The 16,724-nt window shown below is 44.6% G+C and overlaps 2 protein-coding genes across 12 annotated transcripts in view; one reads left to right on the forward strand and one right to left on the reverse strand.

The window, feature by feature from the left end:
- STPG1 (sperm tail PG-rich repeat containing 1) overlaps positions 1-2,425 on the reverse strand; it is a 65,806-nt gene extending 63,381 nt beyond the window's left edge. For 3 of the 6 annotated variants that reach the window (XM_070764227.1, XM_070764233.1, XM_070764234.1), the window contains exon 1: positions 1,784-1,850. The gene's annotated coding sequence lies outside the window, so the exon portion shown is untranslated. Of the gene's footprint in view, positions 1-1,783; positions 1,881-2,177 lie in introns of those variants that run through there. The other 3 variants (XM_070764231.1, XM_070764228.1, XM_070764229.1) reach the window with 2 other exon arrangements.
- The window catches only part of NIPAL3 (NIPA like domain containing 3), a 45,522-nt gene continuing 30,233 nt past the window's right edge, over positions 1,436-16,724 (forward strand). For 2 of the 6 annotated variants that reach the window (XM_070764221.1, XM_070764226.1), the window contains exons 1-6: positions 1,880-2,012; positions 2,157-2,383; positions 8,926-9,135; positions 10,934-11,002; positions 11,088-11,259; positions 13,061-13,120. In XM_070764221.1, coding sequence (XP_070620322.1) covers positions 9,043-9,135; positions 10,934-11,002; positions 11,088-11,259; positions 13,061-13,120 — 394 coding nt within the window. In that variant the 5' untranslated portion in view covers positions 1,880-2,012; positions 2,157-2,383; positions 8,926-9,042. Of the gene's footprint in view, positions 1,509-1,879; positions 2,013-2,156; positions 2,400-3,033; positions 3,203-8,925; positions 9,136-10,933; positions 11,003-11,087; positions 11,260-13,060; positions 13,121-16,724 lie in introns of those variants that run through there. The other 4 variants (XM_070764222.1, XM_070764224.1, XM_070764223.1 and 1 more) reach the window with 4 other exon arrangements.

Below are 16,724 nucleotides of genomic sequence, written 5' to 3' on the forward strand. Positions count from 1 at the left end.
ATAATAATTAGAAGGATTGACATGTTGATTATTATGAAGTGTTTATTTTGTTTAAGGCTGGTTTCCAAATCTCTGGCAGGCGGGAGGTATCATCTCTTTTATTTAAACAAAGGGGTCTCTTTTCAATTTCGATAGCTTCTAGAGAGATTCTTTTATATAAATTCTCTGTTTTGTGGAGTAATTTAGTTTTTTCAAAGTCAATTTCGTGCCCTGTTTTTTTATATATATATAATATATATATATATATATATATATATTTGTTTTCGTAAATTTTCACGGGTATATGTTTGTAGATTGTTCTGAGTTCGGGTTTTGCCCTGTGTAATGTTTTGCATGTCTATGCGACGTTTCGGTGAAATCACATTCACCATCATCAGGCTGAAGTTCCAAGCTTCGTGCTGTTAGTTTGGAACTACCGTGTTTCCCCGATAGTAAGACCCCCCCGATTGTAAGACATATGGGGGGTTTCAGGGGGGTCGGCTAATATAAGTCATACCCCGAAAGTAAGACATATGTCTTACTTTCGGGGAAACACGGTACTAAAAGCGAGTGAGGCGTCCGCTACTCCCGCCGCCGCCTTTGCTCTCCCTGCCGCGCCTGGGGCTGCCTGCTCTCCCCGCCGCGCCGAAGCCGCCTTTGGTCTCCCCGCCGTGCCTGGGGCTGCCTGCTCTCCCCGCCGCGCCGAAGCCGCCTTTGCTCTCCCTGCCGCGCCTGGGGCTGCCTGCTCTCCCCGCCGCGCCGAAGCCGCCTTTGGTCTCCCCGCCGCGCCTGGGGCTGCCTGCCTGCCTGCTGCCGTAGCCGGGCTGGGCGCGGGGCATCCTCGGCATTGGGCAGTAGGCAGGCAGGCAGCCCCAGGCGCGGCGGGGAGAGCAAAGGCGGCTTCGGCCCGGGCGAGGCCTCTTCTCCTCCAGACAGCCGCGCCTGCCGCGCAATGCTGCCTAACGCCGCCCGCCCGGAGGAGAAGAGGCCTCGCCCGGGCCGAAGCCGCCTTTGCTCTCCCCGCTGCGCCTGGGGCTGCCTGCCTGCCTGCTGCCCAATGCCGAGGATGCCCCGCGCCCAGCCCGGCTACGGCAGCAGGCAGGCAGGCAGCCCCAGGCGCGGCGGGGAGAGCAAAGGCGGCTTCGGCCCGGGCGAGGCCTCTTCTCCTCCAGGCAGCCGCGCCTGCCGCGCAACGCCGCCCACCCGGAGGAGAAGAGGCCTCGCCCGGGCCGAAGCCGCCTTTGCTCTCCCCGCCGCGCCTGGGGCTGCCTGCCTGCCTGCTGCCGTAGCCGGGCTGGGCGCGGGGCATCCTCGGCGTTGGGCAGCAGCGGGAGGAGCCACAGCCTCCGGAGCCGGCCAGCCGGGCGCCCCCAGGACGCGCATCGCGGACCGGCCCCGCCGCGGCGCAGGAGGGATGGAGGCCAGGCCCGACGCCGCGCAACGCCGCCTAATGCCGCCCGCCCGGAGAAGAAGAGGCCTCGCCCGGGCCGAAGCCCGAAGACGAGCCGGCCCCGGGTGCCCGGGACAATGTAAGACATACCCCCAAAGTAAGACACAGTGGGGCTTTTGGGGGTAAAAAGATAGTAAGACACTGCCTTACTATCGGGGAAACACGGTATATATATACCCACTAAAACTCTCATTGTGTATTGGACAAAATAAATAAAATAAAATAAAATAAAATAAAATAAAATAAAGTAAAATAAAATAACATAACATAACATAACATAAAATAAAATAAAATAAAATAAAATAAAATAAAATAAAATAAAATAAACCAAGTAATCTCCAAGGCAATCTTTACTTTTTGGATCTGTTTGCCGCACCAGCTCTCCGTCCGGCACGCACCACCTCCCGGCCAGCCGGCCCTCGCAGAGGCGAGATATCCGGGGCGGGGAGTGGCAGCGGCGGGGGCGGCTTCCGGATCCAACCTTTGTTTTGCTTGGGGAGAGCCAAGAAACCGGCGCCTGCTTGTTTCTCCGCTGGGCTTGCAAAAGCAGCAGCAGCAGTAGGTGGAAAAAAAGAGGAAGCAGGTGAGCGGCTAGGTGGGGTTGCAGACGACCGGAGTGAAGACTTTGTGGCCGGGGAGAGGGGGGTAGAAGAGGGAGGGGTGGGTTATGCTGATCTAGAAGCCCCGGTGGTGTATTTATTTTAAGGCTGCATTTATTTCAATGTAGCATTGACTCGGCCTGTTTTACCTGCCACCGGCGGAGGCCACCTGGATTATCGCCCGCCTTACTTGTCAAACGCGACCCCGCTTCTCCCCCTCGGCTGGTGCAGGCGAAGTTGCGGAGGGGAAAAAAATCCTCGTCGGAAATTTGACCAGGCAGGTCCCTGGATGCCCTTTGAGCTTTGGCGAAGTTTTTTTCTTCTCTAAAGGACGCCACGCAGCCTCGGCGTGCAGGTGGGTTGGATTCCAGGTGAGGCAAGCGGTTTGGTAAGTGAAGGAGGGTGGTGCAAGGGAACTTCAAAAGGACCTAGGAATTGAGACAGGGGTCCCCAAACAGTGCCCCTTTAAGACTGGTGGACTTCAGCTCCCAGAATTCTGGGAGTTGAAGTCCACCAGTCTTAAAGAGGCCAAGTTTGAAGACCTCTGGGGTAAATGATATGGGAGGATAATGGCTTGCTGGAGAATTCTGGGAGTTGAAGTCCACCAGTCTTAAAGAGGCCAAGTTTGAAGACCTCTGAGGTAAATGATATGCGAAGATAATGGCTTGCTGGAGAATTCTGGGAGTTGAAGTCCACCAGTCTTCAAGGGGCCAGGTTTGAAGACCTCTGAGGTAAATGATACTTGAGGATCATGGCTGGCTGAGGAATTCTGGGAGTTGAAGTCCACCAGTCTTAAAGAGGCCAAGTTTGAAGACCTCTGAGGTAAATGATATGCGAGGATAATGGCTTGCTGGAGAATTCTGGGAGTTGAAGTCCACCAGTCTTAAAGAGGCCAAGTTTAAAGACCTCTGGAATGATACACAAGGATCATGGCTGGCTGAGGAATTCTGGGAGTTGAAGTCCACAAGTCTTAAAGGGGCCAAGTTTGAAGACCTCTGGAATGAAACACGAGGATCATGGCTGGCTGAGGAATTCTGGGAGTTGAAGTCCACAAGTCTTAAAGAGGCCAAGTTTGAAGACCTCTGGAATGATACACAAGGATCATGGCTGGCTGAGGAATTCTGGGAGTTGAAGTCCACAAGTCTTCAAGGGGCCAGGTTTGAAGACCTCTGAGGTAAATGATACTTGAGGATCATGGCTGGTTGAGGAATTCTGGGAGTTGAAGTCCACAAGTTTTAAAGTGGCCAAGTTTGAAGACCTCTGGTCTAAGTGATTCAAACTGGTTTACAAGTTTGGGGGAGTCAGCCACTAGAGCAGTGGTTCTCAACCTTTTTAGTATCTTGACCCCTTAATACAGTTCCTCATGTTGTGGTGACCCCCAACCATAAGCCCAGCGCCGATTCTCCCGACAGAGCTTTATAGCTGATTGGCAGGAAAGTCAGAGGGATCCCCACACTGCAAACGCCTGATTGGTCGGATTGTAAAAATATGTTCCAAGGCGCCAGAATAGAAGCTTTAGTTCCTAACACCGAGAGAAATTTGTCTTTCACATAGTCTTAAGCAACCCCTGTGAAACGGTTGTTCAACCCCCAAAGGGCTCCTGACCCCCAGGTTAAGAACCACTGCTCTATGCCATTTCAGACAAATTGTTATGTAATCTCTTCTTTAAAAGCCAAGGTTAAAGGATGCTGGGAGATGAAATTCCCCAGGGTGCCTATTTATAGAAAGGGAAGCTAAATTTATGAGTGTTGTCCGCGAAACAGAAGAATTGTTATTGATTTATCCAATGTTGACATCTCCCAGCATCGCTGGGTGGTTTGCAGTTACAAACACACAGAATGATAAGAATACCACAAAAGAAAAGGTAACACCAAAAGCAAAGGTATTAGTTAAGCCAGGTTTGAAGACCTTGGAATTAAGGGGTTGCAGGGATCTAAAAAGGAAGGGTTGTTTGTCCTTTTGCATTTTATATTTAAACAAAAACAAAAAGTTGGAAAGAGAAAAGAGGGGTAGTGGAGGTAAAATGATATCGAGTGTTCACAATAAGAGAAATCAGAGGTTTGTTTTTAACCGTGATCCGTAGAATGGAAAAGTTGAGACAAAGGGAGGTTGGATGGAGGGATTTTTTAAAAATTTGATGCACTGTAGTTTTAGTAAAGGAGTAATTTAGCCACTCCGAGTCTTCGGAGAGGGGCGGCATACAAATCTAATTAATAATAATAATAATAATAATAATAATAATAATAATAATAAGGCAGTTTTCAAACATTTTAGTCTTGGCACCATTTAACATTCTTACAAATGATCGAGGAACCCAAAAAGATTGTGTGGTTTATATCTGTTCAGGTGTGATGATGTGTTAGAACTTAAAACAGAGAAATGTTATGACATTTATTTATTTTACTTCCCAGTCACCCCCTGCCCTGCCCTTAAATGGGAACTACAGGGTTGAAAGTTAGGAACAGTACTGATAAGGAATTGGCAGCGATGGCCAAACTGACAACTTGGATTAAAGGAAAGACTTTTGACCTTTTTTTTCACTGTGATCATTAAATGAGTGTGGTGGTGATTAAGAGTGCAGTATTGCAGGCCACTAAAGCTGACTGCTAGATCGGCCGGTCAGCGGTTCAGATCTCATCCCCAGCTCCAGGTTGACTCAGCCTTCCATCCTTCCGAGGTGGGTAAAATGAGGAACCGGATTGTGGGGGCAATAGGCTGGCTCTGTTAGAAAGTGCTATTGCTAACATGCTGCTATGCACTTTGTTAAAAAGGGTATTTTAAATAAACATTTTTTTAAAAAGTGAACAATAACCTCTAGCTGAATCTAGCTCTAATTTTAAGCAAATCAATGTATTCTTGCTGGTATTTATTGCTGGAAATCAGCCAAAAGGCAGAAAATTGGCAAAAAAATGTGACCACAGAATATTATTAAATTAAGGACCGCAGTGTAACAAGTATGGCAAAAAATTATTTTTTATTATTTATTTATTTATTTTGTCCAATACACAATGAGGGTTTTAGTGGGTATCTATCTATATATACATAATAAAATACATGATGAAGGTTATAGAGGAGATACTCATAGTAAAATATATCTAAGAAATAATAGAAAAGAAGATAAAGTAATAGAACATATCAATGAAAGAATAGAAGAAGAAATATAGGAATAGAAGAAAGGTATAGGAGATATAGGAGAGCAATAGGACAGGGGACAGAAGGCACTCTAGTGCACTTGCACTCGCCCCTTACTGACCTCTTAGGAATGTGAATAGGTCAACCATAGATAATCTAAGGGTAAAGTGTTGGGGGTTTGGGGATGACACTATGGAGTCCAGTAATGAGTTCCACGCTTCGACAACTCGGTTACTGAAGTCATATTTTTTACAGTCAAGTTTGGAGCGGTTAACATTAAGTTTAAATCTGTTGTGTGCTCTTGTGTTGTTGTGGTTGAAGCTGAAGTAGTCGCCAACAGGCAGGACGTTGCAGCATATGATCTTGTGGGCAATACTTAGATCTTGTTTAAGGCGTCTTAATTCTAAACTTTCTAGGCCCAGGATTGAAAGTCTAGTCTCGTAGGGTCTTCTGTTTCGAGTGGAGGAGTGAAGGGCTCTTCTGGTGAAGTATCTTTGGACATTTTCAAGGGTGTTAATGTCTGAGATGCGATATGGGTTCCAAACAGATGAGCTGTATTGGTCATAACATGGGTCAAAATGTATGTAACAAATGACCCACTTAGCAACAGTTGTCTCAATTGTGATTGTAAGTTGAGGACTATCTGTATGCTGTTGCCTAAGCACCTCCAGAAAAGAAAAACTCACCTGTTCTTATCAAATTATTATTTACCCTTAAGATGTTTCTCTGCAAAACCCGTTTCCCTGCTGTTTTTGTCTCCTGACCCTGCGACTGTCCTTTCGAGCAAAACAAACAAAATCTCTATTTTTAGCGTAAATGTTCTGTGGAAATTTTGAGAGAGCGATCAAATCTTCTCAGGGGTCTACAACCAGTTACAACCACCACATCATACGCACAGCCACATGGTTGTTGATCTGGGCACCTGACAACCGACTCACATTTACAAGAGTTGCCGTGTCCTGCAATCCCATGATTGCCATTTGTGACCTTCCCAACCAACGTCTGACAAAATCGGTCGGTGGGGAAGGGAATGGTACAAGTGGTGATTGTGTGAGAGCTTGCTTAGTGGCATGGAGATTCGCTTAACGACCATGGCAAAAAAGGTTTGAGAATCAGGTGTGGTCCAGGTGATTTCCTGCTTAACAATGAATTTTCTTGTCCCAATTATAGGCATAAGTTAAGGGCTATCCATAATGAAAATTGCAGCACAGGAATATCAGGAGGCGGCTTGTCCCTGCCTTTATTTTATTTTATTTTATTTCATTTCATTTTACTTTATTAGAAACATAGAAACATAGAAGACTGACGGCAGAAAAAGATCTCATGGTCCATCTAGTCTGCCCTTATACTATTTCCTGTATTTTATCTTACAATGGATATATGTTTATCCCAGGCATGTTTAAATTCAGTTACTGTGGATTTACCAACCACGTCTGCTGGAAGTTTGTTCCAAGGATCTACTACTCTTTCAGTCAAATAATATTTTCTCACGTTGCTTTTGATCTTTCCCCCAACTAACTTCAGATTGTGTCCCCTTGTTCTTGTGTTCACTTTCCTATTAAAAACACTTCCCTCCTGGACCTTATTTAACCCTTTAACATATTTAAATGTTTCGGTCATGTCCCCCCTTTTCCTTCTGTCCTCCAGACTATACAGATTGAATTCATGAAGTCTTTCCTGATACGTTTTATGCTTAAGACCTTCCACCATTCTTGTAGCCCGTCTTTGGACCCGTTCAAAGACGGGCTATTAGATTTTACTTTCTTTTATTTTACTTTACTTCTTTAATTTATTATTTTTACTTTATTTTGCTTTATTTTTTCATTTGATTTTATTATTATTTTATTAAATTTAATGGCCACCCATCTTACCACAGAGTCACTCTGGACGGCCTTACCGAGACCATTGGAGACCAGAGTAGCCTTTGAAAGAGGATGCTTAATAGGAGAGAGCGCAGTGCTGCTTTGGATATAGCGAGATTACCAGGTAGCAACTGAAGCTCCAGGGAAGGACCAAACACCTGCTTATCCTGCAGTCCACGCCTGCTGCATTGCTATAACTGAGAAAGGGCTGTGATTGATGATAAGGAGAAATGCAAGAAAACAACCCAACCTCAGAAAGCACAAAGGACCTGTCAGCAGCTTAGAATAGAATTGAATAGAATAGAATTCTTTATTGGCCAAGTGTGATTGGACACAAGGAATTTGTCTTTGATGCAGATGCTCTCAGTGTACATAAAAGAAAATACAGTGATACCTCATCTTACAAACCCCTCGTCATACAAACTTTTCGAGATACAAACCCGGGGTTTAAGGTTTTTTTGCCTTTTCTTACAAACTATTTTCACCTTACAAACCCACGGCCGCCGCTGGGATGCCCCGCCTCTGGACTCCCGTCGCCAGCAAAGCGCCCGTTTTTGCACTGCTGGGATTACCCTGAGGCTCCCCTCCATGGGAAACCCCACCTCCGGACTTCCGTGTTTTTGTGATGCTACAGGGGAATCCCAGCAGGGGAATCCAGCAGCGCAAAAACGGGCACTTCTCTGGCAATGGAAACTCCCTACTGGGATTCCCTTGCAGCATTGCAAAAACGCAGAAGTCCGGAGGTGGGGTTTCCCATGGAGGGGAGCCTCAGGGGAATCCCAGCAGTGCAAAAACTGGTGCTTCGGCTGGCAAAAGGGGTGAATTTTGGGCTTGCACGCATTAATCGCTTTTTCATTGATTCTTATGGGAAACATTGTTTCGTCTTACAAACCTTTCACCTTAAGAACCTCATCCCGGAACCAATTAAGTTTGTAAGACAAGGTATCACTGTATACATTTGTCAAGAATCATGAGGTGCAACACTTAATGATTGTCATAAGGGTCAAATAAGCCATTAGGAAACAATCAATATTAATAAAAATCTTAAAGATACAAGCAACAAGTTACAGTCATACAGTCATAAGTGGGAGGAGATGGATGATAGGAATGATGAGAAAAAACTAGTAGTAATAGCAGTGCAGACTTAGTAAATAGTTTGACAGAGTTGAGGGGATTATTTGTTTAGTAGAGTGATGGGGTTCGGGGGAAAACTGTTCTTGTGTCTAGTTGTCTTGGTGTGCAGTGCTCTGTAGTGGCGTTTTGAAGGTAGGAGTTGAAACAGTTTGTGTCCAGGATGCGAGGGGTCAGTAAATATTTTCCCCGCCCTCTTTTTGACTCGTTCAGTATGCAGGTCCTCAATGGAAGGCAGGTTGGCAGCAATTGTTTTTTCTGCAGTTCTGATTCTCCTCTGAAGTCTGTGTCGGTCTTGTTGGGTTGCAGAACCAAACTGGACAGTTATAGAGGTGCAGATGACAGACTCAATGATTCCTCTGTAGAACTGTATCAGCAGCTCCTTGGGCAGTTTGAGCTTCCTGAGTTGGTGCAGAAAGAACATTCTTTGTTGTGCTTTTTGGATGACGTTTTGAATGCTAGATGACCATTTTAGGTTTTGAGATACAAGATAGAAATTTGAATGTCTCTACTGTTGATAGGTGATGCATAAATAGGATGGAGATTTATTTATTTATTTATTTATTTATTATTTAGATTTGTATGCCGCCCCTCTCCGCAGACTCGGGGCGGCTCACAACAGATGGGCATTTATCCAAAGTAAACTCATTCAATCTCTTTCTCTCTCCCTCTCTGTCCCCCCTCTCTCTCTGCCTCCCATATATGTCCTCTGCTGTCTCCTGCTTACTCAGGAGAGCAGTTAACAATCAATCTCTTTTCTCTGCTCAATCAGATTATGGCTATTCTCTAGGAGAGGCAGATGGGGAAGGAACCAGGGAGACCGTCTGGCCACCTCCTGGATTTAAAGTGGTGCTGAGCCTAAACACCAGAAATGCACAGATAGCCTAAAATGGAGAAAGCCAACAGCCCCGGCTTGCAACTGGAACAGCTGGTGACCCAGCCAATCCCTGTGACGGCCCACGAAGATGCCTTCTCTTACAAGGTAATTTCTTTTATCTGAAAGTTTTCATTTCCGGGATTCCCCAGAGGGGCCCGCACAAGACGAGGTTAATATTTTGATAATATTATTTTTAAAAATATTTATTACTTTTAATGGCTACCCATTGTTAGCATGGGGTAATTCTGGACAGCTTGCAATTTTTTTTAAAAAAATAAAACTATATGAATAAAGTGCTCCAAAAATATTTTAAAAATTATAAAGGGTAGGTCACATACAGGGATCTGGGGAGCAGTTGCTGGAGAAAGGGACAATTTAGGACTGGCGATAAGTCATTTCTTTCAATTTATTTTATTTATTTATTTATTTATTGGATTTGTATGCCGCCCCTCTCCGAAGACACGGGGTGGCTAACAACAGTAATAAAACACTGTACAATAATAATCCAATAAATACTAAAAATGATTAGAAAACCCATTAATATAAAAAACCAAACATACATACAGACATACCACACATGAAATTGTAAAGGCCCAGGGGGAAAGAGCATCTTAATGCCATTATAATGTTCAATCTGAGGGTGAAATGCTACCACTTCGGCCCAGTTCAGGCATACCAGTGGTAGTGGCCACTGGTGGTTCGGAGAACCGGTAGTGGTGGCAGTGAGGCTCCTCCCACCGGCCAAAACATTGTCAATTTCTTTTCTTTTTTTAACCCTTTGCACAAGCCTTCTGCGCATGCGCAGAGAGTGAAAAAGCATGCGCTTCTGAACCGGTAGGGAAGGTAGGTAGATTTCACCACTGGTTCAATTTGTTGCTGAAAGAAAGGTTGTAAGTCAGTGGTTCTCAACCTGGGGGTCATGATCACTTTGGGGGTCGAACGACCGTTTCACAGGGGTCATCGAAGACCCTGGGAAAAGACAAATTTCCCACAGTGTTGGGAACTAAAGCTTTTACTCTGGCGCCTTGGAACATATTTTTACAGCTGTTTATAGTGGAGGTGTCTTTCTAACCTTCCTGCCAATCAGCTTAAAGCTCTGTTGGGAGAATTGACGCTAGACTTATGGTTGGGGGTCACCACAACATGAGGAAGACTCCGAGTCTTCGGAGAGGGGCAGCATACAAATCTAATAAATTTATTTATTTATTATTTATTAATCAAATTTGTATGCCGCCCCTCTCCGTAGACTCGGGGCGACTAACAACAGTAATAAAACAATATAAACAAATCTAGTATTTAAGTTAATTTAAAAAGTAACCCCAATTTAAGAAACCAATCATACATACAGACATACCATGCATAAATTTTTTATAAGCCGAGGGAGAAGGGGATATCTCAATTCCCCCATGCCTGACGACAGAGGTGGGTTTTAAGGAGCTTACGAAAGGCAAGGAGGGTGGGGGCAACTCTGATATCTGGGGGGAGTTGGTTCCAGAGGGCCGGGTCACCACAGAGAAGGCTCTTCCCCTGGGTCCCACCAAATGGCATTGTTTAGTCGACGGGACCCGGAGAGGGCCAACTCTCTGGGACCTAGCTGGTTGTTGGGATTTGTGCGGCAGAAGGCGATATCAGAGATATTCTGGTCCGATGCCATGAAGGGCTTTATAGGTCATAACCAACACTTTGAATTGTGACCGGAAACCGATCGGCAACCAATGCAGACTGCAGAGTGTTGGTGTGACATGGGCATATTTAGGGAAGCCCATGATAGCTCTCATATAATAATAATGAAGTATTAAGGGGTTGTGGCATTAGAAAATTTGAGAACCACTGTGTAAGTCAAGGGTTACCTCTAGGTCCATCTTGCATTCACAGAAGCTTGTGCTCTTTCCTTCCTTTGCAGGAAAATCTGATTGGTGCCTTGCTGGCAATTTTTGGGCACCTGACGATCAGCATTGCTCTCAACCTCCAGGTGAGCTGAGAGAAGGAGAAAAAAGGATTCCAGAGCCATAGAAACCCCATAGACATCTTCTCAATTCACCTTTCTCTTCCTCTAGAAATACAGTCATATCCGGTTGGTGAGTTACAAAGAAACTAAGGCTTATTTTAGGACCAAGACATGGTGGTGCGGTTTGTTCCTCCTCTGCCTGGGAGAATTGGGGGTCTTCTCTGCCTACGCTTTTGCCCCCCTGTCTCTGATCGTGCCTCTGGGAGCTGTGTCTGTCATAGGTAAGTCCCTTGATAAATGTCAGCTATTCAGGGCAGAGCAGACTAGGAAACCAAGCCCATGAACTCAATCTGTATAGTCTGGAGGACAGAAGGAAAAGGGGGGACATGATCGAAACATTTAAGTATGTCAAAGGGTTAAATAAGGTCCAGGAGGGAAGTGTTTTTAATAGGAAAGTGAACACAAGAACAAGGGGACACAATCTGAAGTTAGTTGGGGGAAAGATCAAAGGCAACATGAGAAAATATTATTTGACTGAAAGAGTAGTAGATCCTTGGAACAAACGTCCAGCAGACATGGTAGATAAATCCACAGTAATGGAATCAAAACATGCCTGGGATAAACATAGATCCATCCTAAGATAAAATACAGAAAGTAGTATGAGGGCAGACTAGATGGACCATGAGGTCTTTTTCTGCCGTCAGACTTCTATGTTTCTATGAATGCTGATAGGACTCTTATTACCGTATTTTTCAGAGTATAATACGCACCTAGGTTTTGGGGGAGGAAAATAGGGGGGAGAGAAAATCTGCCTACCAGGTGTTCATTTGGCCAATATCCTTTATCTGGTCAGCTTCAGCACATTATTTTCAGCCTTGGGGAAGATCATTTCACCCTCTGGAGGCTTCCCTGAAGCCCTGGAGTGCAAAAAACAGTCCAACGGGCAAACCAGAAGTTTGGAAAAACGGACCTCCAGTTTGCCCGTTGTGCTGTTTTTCACACTCGGGGGCTTCAGGAAGCTTCCCTGAAGCCTCCAGGGTGCAAAAAACAGCGCAATGGGTAAACCGAAAGTCCATTTTCCCGAACTTCCGGTTTGCCCATTTGGATGTTTTTCCACCATCCCAGGCTTCCATGACACCTGTGCGCATGCGTGGGGACAGAGAGGGATTGTGTGCATGCACAAGAGCAGCGCAGGGGGGGGGGGGTTTCGCGTGCGAGGGAAAGGAACGGTTGTCAGCACATGCTAGCACATGTACACACACCCTTTTGGCATGTGAATCAAAAAAGGTTCGCCATCACTGATCTGGGTGCTGATTCCTGGGGGAGAGTTACTGGAGTCTTTTTTGTTCTGTTTTGGGGTGTTTGATTGTCTATTTATTGCAGTGATGGCGAACCTATGGCACGGGTGCCATAGGTGGCACCCAGAACCATATCTGCTGGCACTCAAGACGTTGCCCTAGCTCAGCTCCAATGTGCAAGTGTGTGCTGGTCAGCTGATTTTTGGCTCGCAGGGAGATTCTGGGAGGATGTTTTTGGCTTCCAGAGAGCCTCCAGGGGAATGGGGGAGAGCGTTTTTACCCTCCCTTGGCTGCAGAGAAGCCTTTGGAGCCTGGGGAGGGCGAAACACAAGCCTACTGGGCCCACCAGAAGAGGGAAAACAGGCCATTTCCAGCTTCCACAGGGCCTCCAGGGGGTGGGGCAAGCTGTTTTCACCATTCCCATGTATTGAAATATGGGTGTGGGCACTCGTGCATGGGCGATAGCGCATGTACATGCTCTTTCAGGGGAAAAAGGTTCGCCATCTCTGATTTATTGCATAGATTGTCTATTTTGCATAGTCCATAGAAGTTTTCACGTCTATGTTTCTTTTGATAACTGATTTTTTCAGAGTGCCAAACTTCTAGGAATTCCCTGGCATTTTTGGATGGTCTAGGATTCCCTGGCCATTTGGCCTGGTCTAGGATGGTCACATGTTTTCCCAATTGAAACTATGGTTACATTATATTGTGACATTAAAAAAAAGACCAACTCTCTCTCTCTCTGGCATTGGCAAAGCTCATCGCTTGCTATTTTCTCATTCAGCCAGTGCGATCATTGGAGTGATATTCATCAGGGAAAAATGGAAACCCAAAGACTTCTTGAGTAAGTGGCTGGATGCATTTTTTTTTTTCAGAACTGCCTGTCTTCCGCACCTTTCTTTTACCTTGGCTTGCTGGCTCTTGCATGGATTGTACCAATAAACAAAGAATAAGTTTCTGGCACACACTCTCTCTTAAAATTGCAACTGTTTTTTTTCTTTAAGCTTCTTTTGTACTTGCTAATTTGTTAGGGACCGGCTCGGAGGTACAGCAGCTGGCTACTTTTTCATTCTTTCAGAAAGGTGGGTTGGAGGCAGTGTTCCCCATAAGCTGCGCGTGTGCGCACGTGCGCGCCCCAAAATACCCCCCCGCGCACCCTTTTCCATGGGCGCGCGCTCCCCATCCCCCTGCTAGCCCGCGGGGGGGGGGAGGCGCCGGCAGTAGAAGGGAAGGGAGCCTCAGCCGCCCCTGCCTCCCCACGGTGCCTCCGGCACCCTCGCACCCCTGGCCTCTCGGCCCTGCCCCCCGCCCGCCCGATCCGCCCCCTCTGCTCCTCCGCCGCCTCCTGGCTTGGGGTGCGACTTCTCCCGCAGAGGGGGCTGCGTCTTCTCCTTTTCCACTTCTGCCAGGGAGCTGCGAGAGAGGGTTTTCTCCGCGCGCTTCAGGAATGCCCGCCCCTCTCGCAGCCCCTTCACTGGGAGCACTTTTGTCCTGAGCTTTCAGCAAGGGGGCTGCAGTAGAGGCAGGGCAGGCGTTCCCGAAGCGCTTGGAGAAAGCGCTCTCTCAGCCCCCTCGCTGACAGAGAGAGAGAGAGAGGGAGAGAGAAAGTAAGTGAGAAAGAGAGGGAGAGAAAGGGGGGAGAGAGATAGCAAGAGAGAGAAGAGAAAGAAAGCAAGAGAGATAGAAAGAAAGAGTGAGAGAGAAAGAAAGAAAACAAGAGAAAGAGAGAGAGAGCAAGAGGGGGAGAGAGATAGAAAGAGAGGGAGAGTGAGAAAAAGAGAGAGAGAGCAAGAGGGGGAGAGAGAAAGAGAGAGAAATGACTCTTGATTTAAAGCATATGGTAAAAAGCACCCAAATAATAACAGAGAAAAAAAACCCCAGCCCTGTGTGTGTGTGTATGTGTGAACTCTTGAACCATTTCCAATAGCTCACCTGTTATTGGAAATAGTTCAGGAGTTCACACACACACACACACAAGGGGGGAGGAGACGGGCATGGAAAAAGAGGAGACGATAGTAATAATAGTAATAGATTTTGGTTTTGTTTTATTATTAATTTCTTTTAATAAAAAAGAAGGGATTTTTTTTCTTATTTATTTATTTATTTATTTATACGTCTATGCCGCCCAGTCCCAAAGGAACTGCCGCTCAGACACTATACTTTTCCGCCCACACCGAAAAAAAATTAGAGGGAACATTGGTTGGAGGGCTAGTTGGTTTCTCCTCTTGGATGTCCGAAAGAAAAGGGGAATAGGGCTGTCCTTGTTATGTTGCATCAAGATCCCTGGGGTGCATTCTTTTCTTTCGTTTTTCTTTTCCCAGTATTTGCTAATTGTTTTCATTCCTCTTCCCCAAAATTTGCTAATTGTTTTAATTATAACACACAGGTAGCCCTTGAGTTACAGCCATTCATTTAGCGACTGCTTGAAGTTACACTGGGGGGAAAAATGACATAAAGGCAGTTTTTCACACTTACTGATTGTTGCGTGGTCCCATGATCAAAATTCACTCTCTTGGCAACTGGCATGTATTTTATGACGGTTGCATTGCCCCATAATGATTCCCTTTTGGGACTTTCTAATAGAGCCGGGGTGGCGCAGCAGGTAGAGTGCTGTACGGCAAGCCACTAAAGCTGACTGTAGATCTGTAGGTCAGCGGTTCAAATCTCATCACCGGCTCAAGGTTGACTCAGCCTTCCATCCTTCCGAGGTGGGTAAAATGAGGACCCGGATTGTGGGGGCAATAGGCTGGCTCTGTTAAAAAGTGCTGTTGCTAACATGTTGTAAGCTGCCCTGAGTCTAAGATGAAGGGCAGCATAAAAATTGAAATAATAATAATAATAATAATAATAATAATAATAATAATAATAATAATAATAATAATAATACTTATTGTGAGCCGCCCTGAGTCTCAGGAGAAGGACGGCATAGGAATCTAATAGATAATTAAACAAATTTATTTATTTATTTATTCATTCATTCATTCATTCGACTTCTACATCGCCCAATCCCGAAGGACTCAGAACGGGTTACAATAACAATATGAATACAATAAACAGATACAAAATAGTAAAAGAAGTTGAACATTATCTAAGGCTAAAACATTAACAAACTAAAACCCCTTAAAAAAAGTTATTATAAGAAATGGCGGTCACATTCATATACATACACACCATTCATACAATTGGCCATCGAATATGTAAATTTTTTTGCCTCTTCTTAAGAACCATTTTCTACTTAAGAACCCGAGCCCGGAAAAATTTCCCAGGAAATTTGAGAGCAACACGAAGGCCCGGCCAGTTTCCTGCCCTTCCCCCTTTAATCCCGGCCATCTCGGGCTTTTCTGGGCTGCCAGAGGAGCCTTTCGGTGGCGCTTAAGGAGGCTTTGGCAGTCCAGAACGAACAAAGCATTTTCCTTTCTCTGGGCGCCAACTCGGAGTTCCTGTCTTTTTTTTTTAAGCCTTAAAGTTTTGGATATTTTTGATTCACTTCACCTTACCTTCTTCCTTCGGCAGCGACTGTCCTCCTTCTCTTCTTCCTCCTCCTCCTCCCATCCAAATTCCAAGCTTTTATTTCTTTCCTAATGGGTTTGCATGCATTATTTGCTTTTACATTGATTCCTACGGGAAAAATTGCTTCTATTTAAGAACGTTTCTACTTAAGAACCTGGTCAAATTTATTTTCAGTTAATTTTCTGTATTTGTTTTTACCTAGGTGATAACAATGTTAATATTACTTTAAATGTATTTTTTGATGATTATGATACAGTAGTTTATGTATAAGCAACATATTAAGAATTTTGGTTTATATACGTAGAGTAGTTGAAATTAGCTTAAATGTATTGTTTGATGACTATGGTATATTAGTATACTGTATTAGTTTATGTATAAGCAATATATAAAGAATTTTGGTCTATATACGTATAGTAGCTAAAACTAGATTAAAGGTGTTTTTTTTTTTATGATTATAGTATATTAGTTTATGTATAAGTAATATATTAAAAATTTTAGTTTATATATACATAGTACTTAAGATTTTGAAAATTCTAACTCCAATTTACCAGACTTTTTAACATTCAACAAATATTCAATTATGTATTCTTTTTCTGTATTTGAATCTATACTTTCAAGAGAAGCGGGGGAAATGCACCCCCACTTTATGTTTAATGTTTGTATGTGTGTCTGTTCATTTTAAGAAAAAATTAATAAAAAAATTATTTAAAAAAAAAAAAGAAGAACCTGGTCACGGAATGAATTAAGTTCTTAAGTAGAGGTACCACTGTAATAAGCAAAATAATAAATATTAACACTAAAATTCCATTGGCGCCCAGATCGGAAAGTTGGGGGGGGGGGGGAGACAGGGGGCATACATGTTTACTTCTCTCTAGGGAGGTGTAAAAGAAAAGAATCAACAAGTGCTGGGTTAAACCATGGTCATAATTCGACGGCTA

The sequence above is a fragment of the Erythrolamprus reginae genome, chromosome 11, assembly GCF_031021105.1.
Source record: "Erythrolamprus reginae isolate rEryReg1 chromosome 11, rEryReg1.hap1, whole genome shotgun sequence".
Lineage (NCBI taxonomy): Eukaryota > Metazoa > Chordata > Lepidosauria > Squamata > Dipsadidae > Erythrolamprus > Erythrolamprus reginae.